The sequence below is a fragment of the Haliotis asinina genome, chromosome 8 (assembly GCF_037392515.1).
Source record: "Haliotis asinina isolate JCU_RB_2024 chromosome 8, JCU_Hal_asi_v2, whole genome shotgun sequence".
Lineage (NCBI taxonomy): Eukaryota > Metazoa > Mollusca > Gastropoda > Lepetellida > Haliotidae > Haliotis > Haliotis asinina.
Window position 1 is genome coordinate 16,914,145 of NC_090287.1, and position 19,977 is coordinate 16,934,121.

General features: G+C 37.5%; 1 protein-coding gene across 11 annotated transcripts in view; it reads right to left on the minus strand.

The window, feature by feature from the left end:
* Positions 1-19,977, minus strand: part of LOC137294889 (homeobox protein six1a-like) — a 96,118-nt gene that overhangs the window by 43,926 nt on the left and 32,215 nt on the right. For 8 of the 11 annotated variants that reach the window (XM_067826042.1, XM_067826039.1, XM_067826038.1 and 5 more), the window contains exon 2: positions 15,283-15,449. In XM_067826042.1, the coding sequence (XP_067682143.1) occupies positions 15,283-15,304 (22 nt within the window). In that variant the 5' untranslated portion in view covers positions 15,305-15,449. Of the gene's footprint in view, positions 1-15,282; positions 15,538-19,977 lie in introns of those variants that run through there. The other 3 variants (XM_067826045.1, XM_067826043.1, XM_067826037.1) reach the window with 2 other exon arrangements.

The following is a 19,977-nucleotide window of genomic DNA, read 5'->3' on the forward strand; positions in this document are numbered from 1 at the left end:
GCTACCTGGATTCCGAATACTGAACCCTTGGGGTAATCAAAACAGTTATCCAAATGCTAAAAAGAAGGAAGGGGGCTTGTTTGTTACTCTGTCACAGACACATAATGAGTGGTATCTTTAACAAGAAAATAACACATTTAACGTGTCCCCCGGCCAATAATTGACCCCTGGTCAGCCAAAGAATGACCATCACTCATCCGTCTATTAACATACAATAGAACTGTTTGTATCCCCACATGATCGAGTCATGCCTGTACCTCTTCTGGCTCGATCGAAGACCAATATCCCACGGCAATTTTCAGTATAACACGCCTTAATCAGGTAGCCAAAAGAACCATGCAATTTCGCTAAGGTATATAGCCAAATAATTTGCACACAACCCAGACTTGCTATTGGGTATATGTAAGGTGCAGCGATCTAAATCATCACGAATTACCGGGTAGTTAATTTACGTCTTAAACCAAGTCCTCTAATGATTCCCTGGGTAAATGCAATGAAATGTTTCATTGTGTACAATGTGCACTTAAACATACGTTGCTAAATGCTTAGTTTCTGGGTCATGGATTTGCTAGAGCAATGCACCAGAAGGTGCACTTGACCCCTAACCGCTGTCAGGAATTAAAATTTCCCAAGACAATAAAAGAAGACATGTGGTCATTTACAATAACGAAACGGGAACCATATAAGCTGTCACATTTTGAAAATGATACCATTTAATGAAATATTATGTCCAGTCAGGAAGATTTACACCGACATTTATTTCGCCTTGTTTTGTAGGCAAGGTATAAACCACATTTTCTCCATATCGGATATCAGGCTCAGTTTCTTTCCAGAAACAGACACCAGTTACCACGTGTTGAATTAAAATAAGGGTTGTTTATAACATCCAGACATACATTCGGAAAGTGATATATGAAACTGAATTGATCGTGCTACATTGCACGATATTCTTTCGGCATCCCCATGTTATTGTTGAAATTGGCAATATACTTCATTCAATAAAATACGTTTTTTTTTTCGTTGGTTAATTTTTGTGTTGCATTCAAAGTTATAAGCTATCGAATAACCCTTTTGTGTGACAATTTATGCTTGTTATAACCACTTTAACATGGTCCCCAATAAACTGGTGTTTTGGTATTTTCATTTTAATTCAAATAAATCTGCTAACGAACACAGCGGAACACGTATAATGGATTCTGTTTTTACTAAAATCTCACCATTATGGAACGGCTTTGTTTATTTTATTTTAAACGAAATATGATCTGCCGCTGTACGCATTCTACGAGTTTATCGAACTGGGCATGTGTTTACCCAATAGCAGTTTGTAATCGGTATGATATAAAAAATGAGATGTTTGATTGTATATTCCCCATGGAGTTGAAAATATGAAAACATTCAAGTGCCATTTACATTAATCAAGTCTCTCTTCAGTAAGCAGTTTATAAAAGCGAATTAATATTATTATCATTATTCAACACGTACTAATAATTCATGCTGTCTGTTTTCGTTACCTTTGAAACCAATCCTGACATCCCCCTGAAATATACATTCGTTAGTAATATTCCATTCAAGTAACACAACAAACACACAGTTACTACTGAATTAACGGTCGGTGATACAAACGACATCATGTGGCAAATCACTATCATCAACGAATCTATTAAACATTAAAGGGTGTCTTCAAAATCAGTCATTCGTTCCAAACCAAACGCCGTTCTCGATACGAAGAAACAATTAGATGAAAAATCAGTTCACATGATCCCTTGGGGATGCAAATGTCCCCGAGTCGGCCATATCCATCCCTCATTAGATATCGCCCCTTCCTTAACCAAGAATATGGAAACAGATCACAACCACGATCTGGGCGCTGATGCTCATTTCCAAGGTCTTTGAACGGAAAAACACACAGTCTTCTCTTAATTAAATCTTCGCCAAACACTCCGTCCAATTACTAGACTTAGGTAAACGGGCAAGACAGTGTCCACGCCTTGGGGGCTCACGTCAATTACTGCAGCGTCAAGGAATACGGAGAGTTAACGAGTCATTGTTAAGGGACGCAGGGTGCTGTCAAAAACGAAATATGATTGATAAATTCGTCTGCCAATTCCCGCCTCAGGGGCTATCGTCTGTTGTCAAAGAGAAACATCATTAAAACTGAATTTGATAGCCACGATGTTCTGATTTACCTGGGTGTTTAATTAGAAGGACCCAGTTCTGATCAAGAAGCCAGACAAATGTTAGAAATGAGATACTATGTATCATGCTGGATGGGTTTTTAAGACAATCAGAGCTACTGTCGTGTTCTAAGGAGGGAGATTCGCAGCGGAGATGACACTGGCAGGAGATCGGCGATACAGGGAGTGACGATCCACTCATTGAGAACTTCCTTGTAAGAACTGGCAGCAGGAATTGATAAAGAATTCTTTAAAAGTTCTCCTTGTCTGGAAATCGTTGTCTTTATTTCCACATTAATGGGAATTCAAGTTCTAGCGTTCTTACGAATGACCTGATCAGTGTAATTAATTGCTTTTAGAGTTTTCTTATTTGATTCCATCACGCTTGAAAATTACTTTACTCGCCAGATAATGTAGGGTACAGTGTGCTGGTGCTAAAATTGCGCAATGCCGTGTGTGTACATTCTTTGATCCCCCATCGCCTCTTTACTGTCTTACTGGTAAACTCAGTTGTTGCAATTCTGTGATCAATATCGCCACCGTTTCCTTTCGGTTTCTGTCCTTCCCCTTGTCATGCCGCTACCCGTAACATTACCTATGTATACCCACCCTCCCCACCTATGTGTATACACCCTTCCCATCCATGTGTATCTACCCTCCCCCACAAAGGTATGCACACTCTTGTTGACTTTCACGTTATTATCTTCTTCCCTTCCTTGCGTAACCTCGTCTACCTCCATCATGTAACCGTCTCCCCTAACCTGCTGAGGTACCTTGTGCCCACCTCTTTCCCACCCGTATACCCAGTATCCACACCTTTTCACCAAAGAAAACTATACCCATCCTCACCAATATGCTCTATACCCACTCCCAACAATGTACCCATTCTCACCATTGAAACTGTACCCGTCCCCATCGACATACCCTGCACCAATTCCCCACTAATATACCCTGTATCCATCTCTTTCATACCCGTGTACCCTGTGCCAATCCCCACCAATGTACCCTGTACCCATCCTTTTCCTTTTTTCCATAAAAAATGTTTATAAAATCCATGTGTGTACATTCCTTGAATCTAACCATCACTCTTTAAGTCAAGCTCCGACCAAAGTGCCCCACCCCTAACTCACTCCAACATGTCAGCTCCGCCCATCCCAGCTACCAGCTTACAATAGTCTGACACATCTCAGTGTAACCATCCATACAAGTAAAGCTAAGGGAAGGGACCAACTGAATTTTTGTTCACTGCAAAAACAAGTCCACAATGAGGTTATAATTTAATCAATATATGTATCAATATCTCGAACAGTTTCCATATCTCGAACAGTTTTGAGTAACTTAAGAATCCTCTGAAGCAAGAAACGACGTGAAATAACGTGCCAAGATTGATAAAAGATCTCGTTAAAACTACAGATATTCGAGCTTTACGACGGTCTACGAACCATTCATTCAAACTCCTATATGATTACATAGTCTTAAAAATACACTACACAACGATGCTCTATTGAAACAAATGAATTGAATTGTTTGAAAAATGTTAGAATGCAGCTGAACTTGAAAAAACAAAAATCAATCTTGTTCTGAATATGGATGATAAATTCCGTCCAGACAACTGTCAAAACGTTATGATGTTTTACTTAAAACGAACACTGCATTAAAAATGAAAGAAACATTTAGAAAGAACACCAAGCATAGATGCTTTGATTGAAACAATAGGTTTAAATAATAGAGGTTCGTGAAAACTTCTAGAGGTCTCCTCGACGTGTGAAGGTTTCAGAGGAACGCGAAATGACCTTTGATGAAAAAGCGGAAGGTAGCAATGAATTACAAAGTGACAGGTTTTCAGAAAGCCTCACTGTTTTCTATTTGACATCTCATTTGTGAAACTTCTCTTCAGGTATGCATGCTTTGTTGGTTTAATTTACCGTCTCTAGGCATTGTGAACGACAATTCTCAGCGGGGATGACATGCATATGGAGGGAGCTTTCATTGACCGAGCGTTGTGTCCCTGTGTTAACACAAGTATGTATTTCATTTAATATGAATGAATTCTTTGAACTAACACTGTTAAACGAGTGTGATACATTCTCTTGTTAAAAGTACATTTTATTTTTTTAGTTCTTCGTATATAAAGGTTCGTGTTTTAGTTATGAACGGACCGTGCTGCTCTGAACTATATTCACTGAGTACAGTAGAATAGACAATGAACATGATCTTTGAAGAGTCTTCTTCGAAACACGATCATAAAAACTGTCAAAGCGTACCTTCAAAGAAATCAACTAGTATTCATGATTTAAGTATGATTTGTTACTTTAATATTGGTATATTAACATTTCGTATATTCACCACTTGTCAATATGTAGCGAGTTTTATTTCAGTGTTTTACTGAATAAACTCTTTTACCAAATCCAAGCAGAGCACAATAGCTTGGCATAACCAGGATATAATTTTTGTTGTGGAATTGGACTTGTGTTTCATGAGGAAATGAGACGCTCTGTTTCACACACTGGTTAATTGATGTTGCAATCAATATTCTATATAACATACTCGCTCGAGTCCTCTGCGGATGTATGAATCATACGTGACAATTACCCAATAAAGATTTCAAAGAAATATATCTTTTCCACTCATCAATATAAATAATAGTATTGACCTAATTCCCATGGGATATTTATACTGAAACCAGCAATCAATCCAAAATGCCAATATTTGTCGAATATCTAATCGAGCTTTAAGCGCCATAGTATATTTGACGCAGGTGGAGTTTACCAAACAGAATAGCCTTATGCAAATGTGAAATGAAACCTAAATCTATTGGCTCAAGTCTGAAATTGAAATGTAAACAAAACATCGCTAGTATAATGAATGGTGGTTTCTAGTTGCATTACTGAGGTAACATTGTCAATATAGACCATCTCGTCTACAAAAGCACTGCAATCGACAACAAAAGCGTGTGGGTGATTCTATCATGTCCATTTCAGGGCTCTACTTTGCGATGTGTCAACTATTTCCGTAATGAAATATGTTTGCCAATGACAATGTCGTTCAGTGGTCTATTTCAATTTCAAATAGACTTATTGTGTGCGGAAAGTACCCCCTGAAATGCCTTTTGGAAATGTACAAGTATTTATTTGGAAGAACAATGGTGAGCTGACATGTGAACTATACATAGAACAGGTGATAACTGATCGTAACTTTACATAGGAGACATCTCGTTGTGTTTGACAGGGAAGTAGAAAGCAAATGTTTTAAGTGTTGATGGCCGAGCTCATGCGAGAGGTGACATGTATGACTTTTCAGTAAAAGCTAAAAAGGCAAAACATTGTCAATATTCAACTTGAAATTTAATAATTTCAGAATAAATTAGTAATTAAATAATGCCATATGATGATCTGTGCAAGTAGTACATTTAGCGAGACTGGTAAAGGGATTTTGTATTCAGAAACAGATGCAACAAATTATGGAACACTGATAAATACCGTCCTGCGATATCAGGGATGTACATTTCACTCAGTTGGAAGAGTTTAGCTCTGTAATAAGTATAATATGTCAAACCACGTGAATACATCCTTGGGTTAAATGCAATGACACTTGTAAATGTTACGAAAATAATTATCTGCATAGTACTCCATACATAATCGACAATTGCCCAGCTGCAATTGTCTAAGAGTAGCGTCTATTTTTTGTATATACTGTAATCAACTTGAATATAATTTTCAGAGGTATGACTCAAAAGTCTAATTATAAGTTTGGGAACAAATGTTGAAAACGAACATCAGCTCAAACAGTGTATGATTAATTGGAATTAGTCTGGATTCTTCTATTTACAAGTACATGTGAAAACTTGTAGAAGGAAATACACTTTGGAAAGACGATATTTTAAATCAATGCTTCGTTGTTCATCATGAAACCCCGATAAGGTGTAAACATAGCAAACGAAATTTAAATGTCACAACAAAATTTACCAGTTCGATTTCTAAATCGATTATATTATCTTTCAACAAAAATGTAAGAAACATTGAATTTGTCCTTCAGGTAACAAGAGAAGGATGGTCATCGATTTTGGCGAAACTTATATAAAAATTAAATGGTTATCGATAATATCCATCGCGATGTTTCTTATAAATCACGTTTACTTATAGGTAGGAATATAAGCATTCATATAAAGAAAATAAAATTTACCAATTAGTCTTAAATACCTGTTTTAAATTTCGGTTTATATAGGAATAAGGTAAAAGATGATAAAAGACTTAAAGACTTTAACATGCTGAACACTACTTCGTTTGTGCGCTGAGTTCCCTTTGGACAAAGATCCACATTTCCTCTTAGGATGGGTACTACTAACCGAGATAAGTGATGATAATATTGTACAATAACTACCAATTTAATACAAGACTCTGTGAATACCGTCTTACAGTGAGTGAGTGAGAGAGAGAGAGAGAGAGAGAGAAAGAGAGAGAGAGAGAGAGAGAGAGAGAGAGAAGGCGAGTAGAGAAGAGAGTAGATTAATTATTTTGGTCACAAGTACCTTTGCTAATTATCTTGATTTTGATAGGTCAGGCGATACTAGGATTTGTTTAGCAAGTCCGATACAAGATCACGCGAATATATGACGGCTAACGGGATGTGTGTGTCACTGTGTTACATGTTATACTTTTATACTTAATGAACGAAAGCAGAAGAAGTGTTATTTGGTTTATGATGTAAGTTCGAAAGCACTTGGCTGTTCCAATACGCTAGATGCAGATCAATATTATTTCAAAGAGTTTTTGACAATGTACGATTTTATTTTCTGGACTTCTAAAAAATGTTCAAACTTTGAATGTGAATATTGTCTTAAACGCTTTTTCAATTAATCAGTTTTTTCGTTATCAAAATTATTTTCGATGAAAATATTTGAAGAAAGATAGAATTTCCCTGGTTTGAAACAGTGAGTTGTTTAACCGTGGTGTCTGTGCATGAATTAGATAAAACGTCCACAATCTTTTTCTATGCACATATTCATTTCGGTCCGAATTTTTATCTGTCAAAAATTTAGCAATCTATTTTTACCGTTTTTGTTTTAACTGAAAGGTATATTTTTTTCCAAGATCTAAATATCGCATCAGCTCATCGCGTGTACATAGATCTTAATTAAAACCTTAAAAGAAAGGAAAATTGTATTTAATCGTTTAGTCATTCTAGTGGGCCCATCGTTTCGTTACATTAAATGTCAATAAATTCCAATTAAAACATTATAAGGAAAACTGTGAAAAGAAAACGACGCCAGCCTTTGGAATCGATAATTCGAGTCAATTAACGGCCACCATGACAGCATGAGGACCGTACAAAAGACGGAAGCTCAAATTCGACTTATATTTCTGATAGTATAAACACAATATTTAAAGTTAGTTACCACGTGTCCTTTGTGTCGCTGTTTTTATCTGATCAAGTTGTCAGTTAGGAAGATATATATGTATTTACATTTCTCGTCCAGGCTTGTCATCAATCTTTAAACTACACATCGACATTTTTACTCACAGAACAGCGAGTGGAACTGCCTATTTATTCCTTCAATGGAGTTCTGTGGATTTAGTTAGTTGTCATCCAATTCCGTCGTGGGTTGCTGAGAAAGACGGAACGATCATTTGCAGAAACCTGTGTCGCCTTTGTTCGCAATAGATACATCAACGTCACTAAAAACGAACGACAGCTCATAGAGATCGCGAAACATTCCTCAAAAATGAAACGCTGTCTAAGAATTCGTCTGCTACTTTGCAGAGAGTAGGTATAAGAGAAGCTCGCTTCAACAGACGACTTTCTACTTGAAGAAGCAACCACGACGAACATTTGAGAAATTTATAATGTTGACCCGCCAAACGAAACACATATGGGGAGATTAAAACATTCCCTCTAACCTTTCGAACCAAACGTACGGCCGCCATCTCGGTTTTCTTGGGAGTCAGTTTGCCGAGCGAGCAGACGACACCTTCGATACCTCCTCACGTGCGTTTTTTAATCACCCGCGGCGATTTTCTTCTCTTCTTGGAGGAACGGGTGTAGGTTGTATTTTGTAACCATGTACGAGCGGGTGAGAGCCGATTTGAAGCATTTTCGTGAAACGATAAACACGAATTTCGGTAAAGAAGTCCTTTAATACATCTATTAGTCAGATTGAAGCTCAACAACAGAATTTAAGCACTCCCGGGTGAATGATTTGGGTGCGTCGACTCGCTCTAGCCGTGACGTCTTCATCATCTTATGGATCAGACGGGGCGATTTTTGGATAAAGAAAAATAAATTTAGATTCTGGGTTTCATGCAGGATAAAGACACGGCCTGATTGGGCGAAATTTAAGATGGGGATCGACCGACATCCCTTGCGATAGAATTAACATCATGTTTGGTCGGCAAAATGATATGTAGTCCCTGTATTAGGAGAACTTAATGAAAATATCTGGAGGAAATTCCCCTTTTGATCTTGTAAAACATTTCGTGATTGGAAGAACGGAGCGCACATACTCCCTTTGTTGGTAGAACTACTTATGAGCTGTATAAACAAATGAAGGACAATTTCGCTATTCAGCTTCCACAAACATGTGCTTGATACGAAAATATTGAACTTATTGAATATTATTTTCACGGTATAAAGGTCACGTGACGGATTACGGCTGTGGTAGTTGATCCTTCATCTCCTGCCAGGTTACCTCGACCTGGGACCTACACTACATACTCTATTGACTTTCCAGTGATGACAAGCATCTCGCGACACGGTAATACTGTTTGAACAGTGATGAGAGTAAACATTTACACCCAGAGGTATTCCCGCATATGTATTTTGATTTTACATCATAAACATTTGTGTAATTCATTGCATTCGTTTTGATTTTACATTATAAACTCGTCCAATTCATTAAATTCGTGTACTGGTCATACGTAAAATTGAATGCGTAAATCGTTATGAATTCAGTATCTGTGTAAATCACTATCGTGTCTATCAAATGTCCTCTGACAAAGTCATCTTTTGAACAACACATTGACATAAGAAGTTATTTAACTAATAAAAATGATTTATCATCTTTCGTAAAGTTTGAGAACCAACTCTAGTGCGTTTCGGAAATTTGAAGGGGAAGCTCATAAATCTGAACTTTTTGGTAAGTGGTATAAGACCAGGTTCACTCTCACGGCAGTGCTGTTCATACAAATGTTCACTCTGGCACAGTCATCAGGTCAAAACATCCATCGATGCCTTCCTGGAGGAGCTTCCATAGAGATTCTTCACACTCAATGCCATCAACGGGGCATTAACATGACTCCCGATGCGAGTTGGGGCTATCAAACGTAATAATCGCCTCAATCCGATAAAGTGAATAGCCTCCAAAATATTGGAGACAAGTCGGGGGTTATTTGAGGCCATGGAAGCAAGTTTGTACAGCCACGGTCGATGACACTGGACCTTCCCAGGATAGGTCTTTACTGCCCAACTGACATGGGGAATGAATGATGTTCGCTGTATAAGACCACAAATCATCCCAGATCGGAAAATTGGATAATTTGTCAAAGCTTAAGATGAACTTGATTAGCAAAAGATGCAGAAGGAATGTCCTGACTAAGTCATTGGTGCTCTTCGAGGGGCAAAATAAGCTGTGCGATTGATGTAGCTTATTACAGTATCATAAGCAGCCCTTCCATTTTGCCATGTACATTTTGAGTACATTTCATGACCAGTCAGTGCTGGTTTGTTATTAACGAGATTCCCAACGACCCTATATCCCGGCTTGTTCATTTCGGGTGGAACGATGTCTGATTCGTGGTATAAGTTGACGGGTCATCTGTCTTCTGTCTGAGATTGATTGTTTCTGACCAATGTCCGGCCAATTCGGATTTTGATCATGTGAATTATCCGTTCTGGCAAGGTTAACTAGAAATTGATTGGGTGTGCTTGAAGCAACACCACAACTGTCAATGTATATTTCACTCTATAATAGGATCCAAGTTTTCAATACCACGGTGTCAGCAATTCTCACTACTCAAAGATAAGTGTCCATTTCATGTCAGTTTCGCATTTAGCAACCGAAAATTGGACATTTTGATATGTTGCTATGTGACGTTCCCTGACCTCCATCATGCAACAAGTTTAAATCCCATTTCATACTTCGATGTTGATTTTTTTGTCTTGTCTGTTTCCATTATATCCGGGTGTCTAGATGTATTCTAGAAATAGAACGCAGAACGTTCTTCGTGATTTGTCTATCAACAAATAGAACGAAATGTTGTTAAAGTGTTTACTACATCGTTAGAAAGAACTAAAGCAAATACAGTCTCATACAGTCCGCTGATGTTAGTTTCTTTAGCTCCAAGAGACGTCAAACAAGACCATGCTGTGCTAATTGGATAGGTATTCCGTGAGCCGGCGGAATTAACCGACAAAATCCGAACGTATCTGTTTGGTTGTCGCAGCTAAGTGCCTCATCGACCTAGATTTACGAACAAATAGAATGCTGAACCAAATGTACACACTGCCAAATCATAGCATAACATGAGCGTGCTTTTTACTAACTCTCAAATACGTCTTCGTCGAGGGATAGACTTTACTTTGCAGATTTCAAACCAAACACGCATAACAGTAAACAAACGAAGCGCTAAGTTGTTTCACTTTGGAAAATTTTGGTGGAATCCCCGCTCTTTAATTACATCGATAAGTTAAGATCGGCAGCTTGAATGCCGCGCACGAGGGGGTGGTTATAATGGGGAGAAGGGGATCTTGATTTGTGGGTTTTATTTACCGGAGGATAATTAAGCAAATAATATTTATAAGAATAATATTTTTCAGTAACACGTGGGCATAAAAAGGCATAACGTTCTGTGTCTCTACGATAATGTAATGCATAGATATTCGTGTATATGTTAATAGATAAGGGTAAAGTAATGACTATGCTATACATTAATTGTACGATATGGTTAAAGTATGCTAATAGCTATCACCTTTTAGACATGCGTGTATAAAAACGGTACAATTAATAACTTTGAAATAGAGATATGAATGTTTATTTGAAAAATTGTTGTAAAGATGTGAACATCTCGAGAGCAGATGTGCGTGCTGTTGTACATAATTCGAATACATTTAAAGTACAATTTTCTATTGGTTATAATCGGGATATACAGACTTGCTGAAATGGACACAAACGGGTGTGCAATACAACTTTTGTATATCATTGACCAAAGTTATATGTATTGTTATCGATGCGACTAGCATCACAGCAGATACAGCTCATTCATAATTGTATTCCCAGCGCGGATGTTAGTCCTTGCTGGTAAGCGTCCTAAATCGAGTAACTATCACCAATTTAACACAGACCGCTACTGTGTTTGGCTTGTGAATGGCCGCAATTGACAACCATGTACATTTCTGGTTAATTTCACCTCAAATTGGACGTGCGGGTTTATGATGTAGCGCAGCTGAATTGTTCAAACGAATGAATAGTTACGCCCGTTGAAGGCGACCGAATTGGGGAGAAAAAGTCAACTAAGATAAGGAATACCTTATTCAATATTGTTTGATATGTACATTGTCTAGACGTCTATGTCACGTACATTTTTGTCAAAGTTCAGGCCACGACATGCAAGTATGTCACCACTGCATGTTAGAATTAAATTCGCGTATATATCATGTCAATAAATCAAATATTATAGGATTATATTTCAAATATTAAACACAACTCAGACTGCACTTATGCTATACCCTATCAACAACAGACACACGACTACATAGAAAAATCAATGTCACTATTAAATATTAACTCATCTCACTATAAAACATACATGCGTTTTAACAGCTGGAGAAACTGCTGATATAGTGCTTGACTCTGACTTTGTTCCATGAATATAGATGCTTATAAAAACACATAACGTTTGTTGGTGGCAGAATCTTCCTGTGTGCAGCAATGACTTCACCGACGTGAAAAATTGAGCCAAAAGTAATACACATTTCAAACCAAAATACTGAACAGAATACTCATTTTATGTGTGTTTGAATAAATACGCTACGTGTTTTGAATTAAGGTTTAGGTTGAAGGCTCAGATTTAGTGCGCGAAAATATCTGAAATGAGCAAGTATTATATGCATTAACATGAAATTAACACGCATTTTGTTTACACGAAGCCAATTCACGGCCCATGTTAATTACCCGGGCTTCTCTCCATATGTTTTTCAGGAGAGAAAAAAAACCCAACGACAAAGAAAATTACATTTCTGGATCTGTCCGTCATATTTTGGAACACACACATGGGGTGAAATACGTTGCGGATATGTACAAGACAGGTGATGGAATTGACAGCAAGAGAACAGATGTACACATGTAGCCGCAACCGCCGAGATGCCGTGAGAAACGAGTGGATATATAAAAGTTACTACATTTATCCAAGGTATAAATATAGCAAAGGATTAAGCGTATGCGTTTGTTTTATTGAAGTCGGAATGAAATGTACATCCCCTGTAGTGACATCCCTATCGAGATCATGGTGTCGATTTCACAGAGGGAAATATGTGTATTTGATTTGGAACGCATCTCACTCGATAAAGTATTCACCCGGAACATTGAGTTGACTATCTGTGTTTAATATTTATAGTTCAAGACGTATTGTTTGACCGACGGGTTTTGTTAACTGAGTAAAGATCTAAAATGGGAGATAAATACTTCTTGAATGATGCACATTTTTTTCTTTAGATAGTATTTCACTTAGAAACCAAAAACAAATTAAATTTGACATATCTCGTGTTAACCCAATATTTCATTTCAATTTTGATACAATTCGACCTGGGTTTTATTGGTAATGTACGTTTTGTTGTTGATAGCTAATATACCTATCGCTATTATATTACTTTTTGGCGTTTTTTTTATATGTTTCCGGGAAAATGGAAGCGATGATAAAAGTTAATTGCTATATGTTTTTCTGTCCCAAATATGTTATCAATAAAATGTATGGTTATTGCAATTTCGAATGAAAGGCAAAAATGATGTGATTAATTATAACTAACACAAGCGGAACGGCAGGTTTTAAGGCAATGGCGTTATTGTAAAACATTTCAATAAAATATATACAGCATACGCAGTTTTGGTTATTTGGTTTTGATTTTTCGAGTACAGTTATTCTTCAAAGCATATGTCAATTTCACTTCCGAATCATCACACAGTGCATATGAATGTGCCTACGTCTCCTTCGGCCTATTATATTGCTTGTCAATGACATAAAAACATCGACAAATAATTGACCTGTCGTGGAACTGACGATATGAAAACAGTGTTTTATTTAACCTGGTCCGTTTCATTTGAGAAATTATACACGGTGGACCAGCAATATGATATTTCATATTCTCTGTTGTCAGTTGCAACTGTCATACTGTCCGCATGGTGCATGTTAATATACAAGCCCTTATCTCATTTACAACTGAAATTTACAATTGTCCGTTTCAGAGATAACAATTCTGTGTTGGAGTGTAGTATTTCACCTATCTTGTTTTCCAGCGTCAACTGACGCTTTATCCTACAATATTAGGACATGTGTCGATTGTAAATAGATTTGGGTAACTTGAGCGGTTTTGGTCTGAGCACTTGTCTCTGCTCTCTCTACATTCACAAAGTTTTTGACGAATAAATCAGTACTAGCTGTGGAATCTGAGAGCTTGGTATTTGATATCGTTACTACCAAGTTCTTAAACTGTTGATACACTGACATGTTTAGTTGTGCCCAGAGTGTAACATGCCGATATGAATAGCACATAGAACCATGTCTATTTCATGTTGTTATCTACATGGGGTGTTATATTTCACAGTATTGCCCAGTGTGAAACGTAAAACATCTAATATCATACCACGACCACTTGAAAATAATACGTACATTTATTTAATTTAACCTGTAAAATGAATGCATCATATAATGTGTTATGCGTCTATCATTGTATATTTCATGCTATTAGTTACATTTCATTCAATGTTTATAAAGAAAATCATGACATTTCAGAGTACATTGTGTACACTGACAAATGGTTGTGTCGGTTCAAGTCTTGTTTCGAAATGTGAATTATATATTGCCACAGAAATAAATCGATAGCAATATCATATCTGGTCATGATTCACCAATATGATGTTTGAAATCCAAAATTGACTGACATTGTTATTATCATATCACTTTCTACGATTTAATCCGTTGAAATATACACGTGTTTGTTTCAAACGCCTCTCATCCCGGACTCTCTGGTAACAGCTGTTTCAAAACACAGTCAATATTTGACTCCTGGTAACCTCGGTATAATAACTAATTTAATATTGCAAATATCGTTATGGGGTTGAGCCGGGGTAATCACCTCCCCCTTCAAAATTCTGATGCCTTCACATTGGCGATGCGACAAAATCACCCGCTATCAGCAAAACTGTCATTCTTCTGTCTTGAAATATATCATTACCTCGGCTCGATTTCGGGATGAGGGCTTCGCCATCATATTTCAAGAACTAGCTCGACCTAAGCGAGAGACGAGAATTGCTTTTCGTGTTGTCGAGAAAGAGATCAAATTACGCAAGACTCTTAATAAAATGCATTAATAAGTCGATTAAATTCAGTGAAGTAATTAAGTCGATGTCCCAGTCAGGGAGAGCTAGCGCAATGTACAACTGATTACTGAGGGGCCTGGGAGTGATTAGCGTTGTTAATGACTGTCGTCCTTTGGACAACATTACACTAACATGACTTAGTGGGATCTCTGAGCCGGTACATCACACTTAATCACGGGGCTGATGTTATCTGACAAATGTTTATGTAAATTAGCATGTATGTAACTTAATCAGCTCTGGAATAAACTTACTTTAATTGCACGGATATTGACACATGTCGATGTTAATTTCACTTAAGTGAACATGTGTGTATGATACTTGAATAAACGACACCATTTTCAAGCCTATCGTTATTTATGTCATATCATAAGTATAGCGTTTGTTTATGTCAACTGTGTAAATAAAACTTCAAGTCAACCATACAACTAACACATCTTGGTTACTGCGCTTTTAAAAGTTATTGTTACATAAAACACTAACACGAAAATAGGAAACATTCCATGCAAAACAAGCCAAGCCTACCTGCATACGGGTAAGGATCCATGCTCGAGTTTGTGTTTCCACTCTGAATATCAGGTCTAGTGCGGGGATCCCGACTTGCCTCCTGAAATGATGTTATCTGATAGTCCTCCCTCAAAGCGTCGGCCAGATAGCAGTTCGGTTTTCCCGACTGCAAGGTCCCACACAACCTGTGTACAAGCAATACGAAGACAAACGTTTCAGTATTATGCCCGACAGAGAGTCGGTTTCCTGTCTGCTAATGAAACCCCGCCCACCGACTTAAAAGCTTTGTTTTGCTATGCCTCTCATGCCAGCTTGGGCCACGCTATCGCGCGGCTTGTCAGTGCTTTGCGAGAGCGCTCGTGATTGGCTAGCGATGTTGCGATAGTTTCAACTTTCGATTGAGCGACCTCAAGACATATCCTCCTCCAGTTTCCCGTGGGGCAGGGATTGGACGGCAACCTTCAGCTGTCTCTAAGTGCCATCGGTCGTTACTGATGCCACGGTATCATAGCATGAAATAATTTTCAATAACTACGAAAGCGTATGATATGTTCAAGCTGAAATTGACAACTCGTGGGCAGGCCATTGATAACAGTGGGCGTGGTTTAGCATGAACGATACATGTGATTTTCGCCACAGTTTGTCGGTTGGGATAGCTCGGTACTGCAAGTATTTCGTCGTCTTCTACAGTCTTGAATGTGGACGCGGTTTTTGTGCAGTGTTGGGAAATGTACAATGTTATTGAGAAAGAAATCGATCCGGTTGATTCTCACGAATTGCGATGAATTGTGATAGACGAAAATCAGACGGTTTTGGGTATATGCGCTTCATTGGAACTGGCTCATGATGATAATAAGTGCCTTATATAATATTTTCCTTATTTTCGTTGCTAAAATCATATGTCTCTAAGCTGCCAATGCAGACACGTATACACTGTAATGATAAATGTGAGTGTAGCATACATTCCAAAGAATGAAACCGTATTGCAGCTAAGGGTGACCTTCTTACCCACAATAAGCATCAACTGCAAACTATAAGTTATCACATTAAAAGTATAAAATAACTTAAAATATCGATATTATGTTTAAACTTTACACAGTTGGAATGCAGTGAAAACATAACGCGACGCAAACATATAAAGAGCAAACCGTAAGTTTTATACATAACATCATTGTCATGAAATATTTTTACATCTATAGCATATTTTCTGAACTGCCTGTTTCATTCGTGTAGGTTTGATATGATATCACACTAACTCTGTTTGTACAAATCACAATATTCATTTCATAGAACATACACCAAAAATGCACATCGTTCGAACTTGACCAAAACAGCAAATATTTCGTTCAAAACTGTCCGTTTCATTTATCGTTAAATTCATGGTTATGCTTCACACTAGGATCAAGGCACAAATCGACATGCATCACAGCGTGGCTGTGTACAGTATTGTACAATCAAGCCAGGGTGGTGTCACAACCTGTACACGGACATACAACTTTACTACCATTGTAATCAGAAAATTTGCCAACAGCGTGCAGATTTTGACCGTATGACTATTGGTTCATGGTGTCACGTTGCAGTATCACCTGTATAAGAAACTGACAATACGGGCTTCATAAACTCGACACGAGGGCGGGCGTATTCGATATTGACACTAAAATGTACATATCCACGTGTATACACGTCTTCTTGTTGATGAAAACAAAACGCTATCTACATTTACATATAATCCGTACCTTGACTGCAAACAGTAATGTTTGCGTAAATTATAACTTGTGGACTTGACACCACATTGTTTCCGGTTTTGAAGAGCAATGTTTAAATAAGTGTTTAGTATTCAATGTTTGTGGTGTATGAAATGAGATAAACCTTACACATTAACAAAAATGTATGTTGACCATGAAATGAAAAGATGTTATTAATTGAAATTCAGTAGCACGCCGGAAAAGCACATCAGAGTAGAATGACTGTGCTTAACAGCCATCGTGTGTTACTGCGATCAATCAATCACGTGCTAATACGTGCTGGGCAACATTGTCCCTCACACCCCCTCAAAGAAAAAAAAACAAACAAGCCTAAACACTCTCACAAAGCATCTCCCCCCCACCTATGAATATATCTGAGAATGTTACGGTAGGAATATTTATGCATACAAGACCTACTGATTTTATGATCTATGAAATAAACCTATGTTTTCAATAAGTTTACTGTTATTTAGCATCTTATGTACATTTTTACAACAAATACACGACTACCAATGCAATGTATGACACATGGGATTTGGGCATGTTGAGATGACTCTTTAAACTGTAGAAAAAACCACATCACGTGTAGATGAGTATCAATAAGTAATTATAAAAGTGAAATGGAAATTATAATTTTGAACTAAATATTTAAACCAAATCATATCTTTTTTCAGTAATGTTTATTTTGTGAATTGCGTCCACATGCTCGGTCGTTGAGTCAATTCATATATACCACTGGCGTTTATGGATCGGATTCATATAATAAAGAGCACTGGATATAATCTGGATGGCCCGACACATAGGTATAGAGTGATTCCTACGCATAACCTCAGACCAAGCGCTATTTATCGCTATCATGTATGTTTCTCTGATGTGTGGCATCGCTCTCTGGAAACAGCCATGCGCGGATTTTGATGGTAATTTGAACTTTACCGATGGCATAAATGTGTTGCGAAATTATATTATCGGAATTTCCGATAGGGGATTCGTGAAATTAACATCTAAGGAACTGCGATACGTAAATTTCATTTGTTAAATTATTGAATTGTTCAAATATCTAAAATATGTGCATCGATCAGTTTTCATGCCTAATCAATATCAATACATCGATCTATGTATAACACAGTGTATGTCTGAGATTCGTATAACGACCGCATATTTGAACACGTGAATTCCATGTATTTAACTTTGCGTGTGATTCTGATATCATCTGCATATGCACCATCGTATGTATAATGATAGGTACGAATGTGTACGAATAATTAAACTATAGAATATACTTCAAAGTACTATCATGTATAATCACATACAGATTTACAAAGTAAGAAAGTTGGAGATGAATTGGTATATTTCGTCATGATGATACCGTAGAGGATACTGGACAATACACTCACTGTACAATACAATCACTGGACAATACACTCACTGCAACAATATACAGACTTTCAAACGCTTTAATTGCCTCTATTACAAGTTGATGCATAGTGAAGCACACACGGATGTCAGCCTAAATGGTTGTTGCTGATGCACTTTATAAAAGATGATGTGACCGCTTGCTTCCAAGGCAAACATAATATTAGGCAAACACGACAAAGGGTCACAATTATAATATTTCGTTTGTCTTTGCACTTATATGGTGAGACGTGCTGGGATGTGTGTCAAGTAATTCCGAGAGGGCAGGGCATGCATAGAACACCTGGTGTCACCAATGACTATGTTGTCATATGAATTTGTTTCATCAGATAATTCCTGGTGTTGAAGTTATATATACTACCCATCAAAAGTCTAGACTCACTTAAAACACCCACTATATGTTATATATGTATACATGGTTACAACGAAGATGAATTTCTCCACCAACTTGGGGGAACTAACTGTAAACATTGCACGAGGATGATTCATCAAATTGCTGAAAAGCATGTGCAAATATCGTGCATGTGAACTGCTGTGTTTTGGTGTAAAGTTTTGATATGATTTTGCCATTTTTCACCGAGTTTAATCATTTGTTGAACGCACGACAATAACCATGTCAAGGCTACGAATTTGTTTTATTATACATCAGTTCATGTGTAAACAGTACCTTTAAACAGTATGGAATATTTTGCAAAATTTAGTTTAAAACAGTTGATTGAAGTATGTGGCTACATTTACAATAGTGAGCCTAAAGTTTTGATGGGTAGTATATATAACGGGAGGGGCGTGGCACTGTGTTTTATGACATATGTACGGTTACAGTCTAGGGCCTTACAACAGGCTGATTCTAGTGTCATAGAACAGTGTAGAACAGAGGTAGATTCAGTCTCTCGCTGACCCAGCTGTGATCAATGTTGTTAAGGCTAGGACGGATAGAATAGAATCGACACGACAGGAGATGTCATTCATCTCTTGTTTCACCCATCTATATCAGGATCACATAATGCGTCATATTTTAGAGGCTGCTGTGGCCTAATTCAGTACGTCTCAAAAGAACCGTTCAGTGATACTGTAGAATACATGTAACTCGAATACATGAAGGAGGTCAGTTTATTTAAGGGTGTAGGACTAAAAGAGAAAACAAAACGTATTCAAATTACAAATTTATCAATGTGTATATGAGGCTGTGTACTAAGTGTACAACAGGACAAAATGCAAACACAGAAAGTCACCTGCATAGAGTTATCAGTCTTGATTCCAATAATCGTAGAGGGCAAAATATTGATGAACAACTATTGAATGGATTACTGAAAATAGTTCAAGCCACCAAGTGTGTGCGAAACAAGGTCAACCTATGAATCCGTCATCTTTGATTTGTACTGTGTGTGTATACAGAAACCTCTTAAATCCGAACAACACGTTACATATTAAACCATCCGAATCAGCCAGTTTCCGGAATATCTGACAGAAGGAAAAAAGTAATGTTCTTTATTGCTGATTATGAAATGATGGTTTTCCGGGCTGAAGGGATATTACTGTAAACAAACAGACTTGC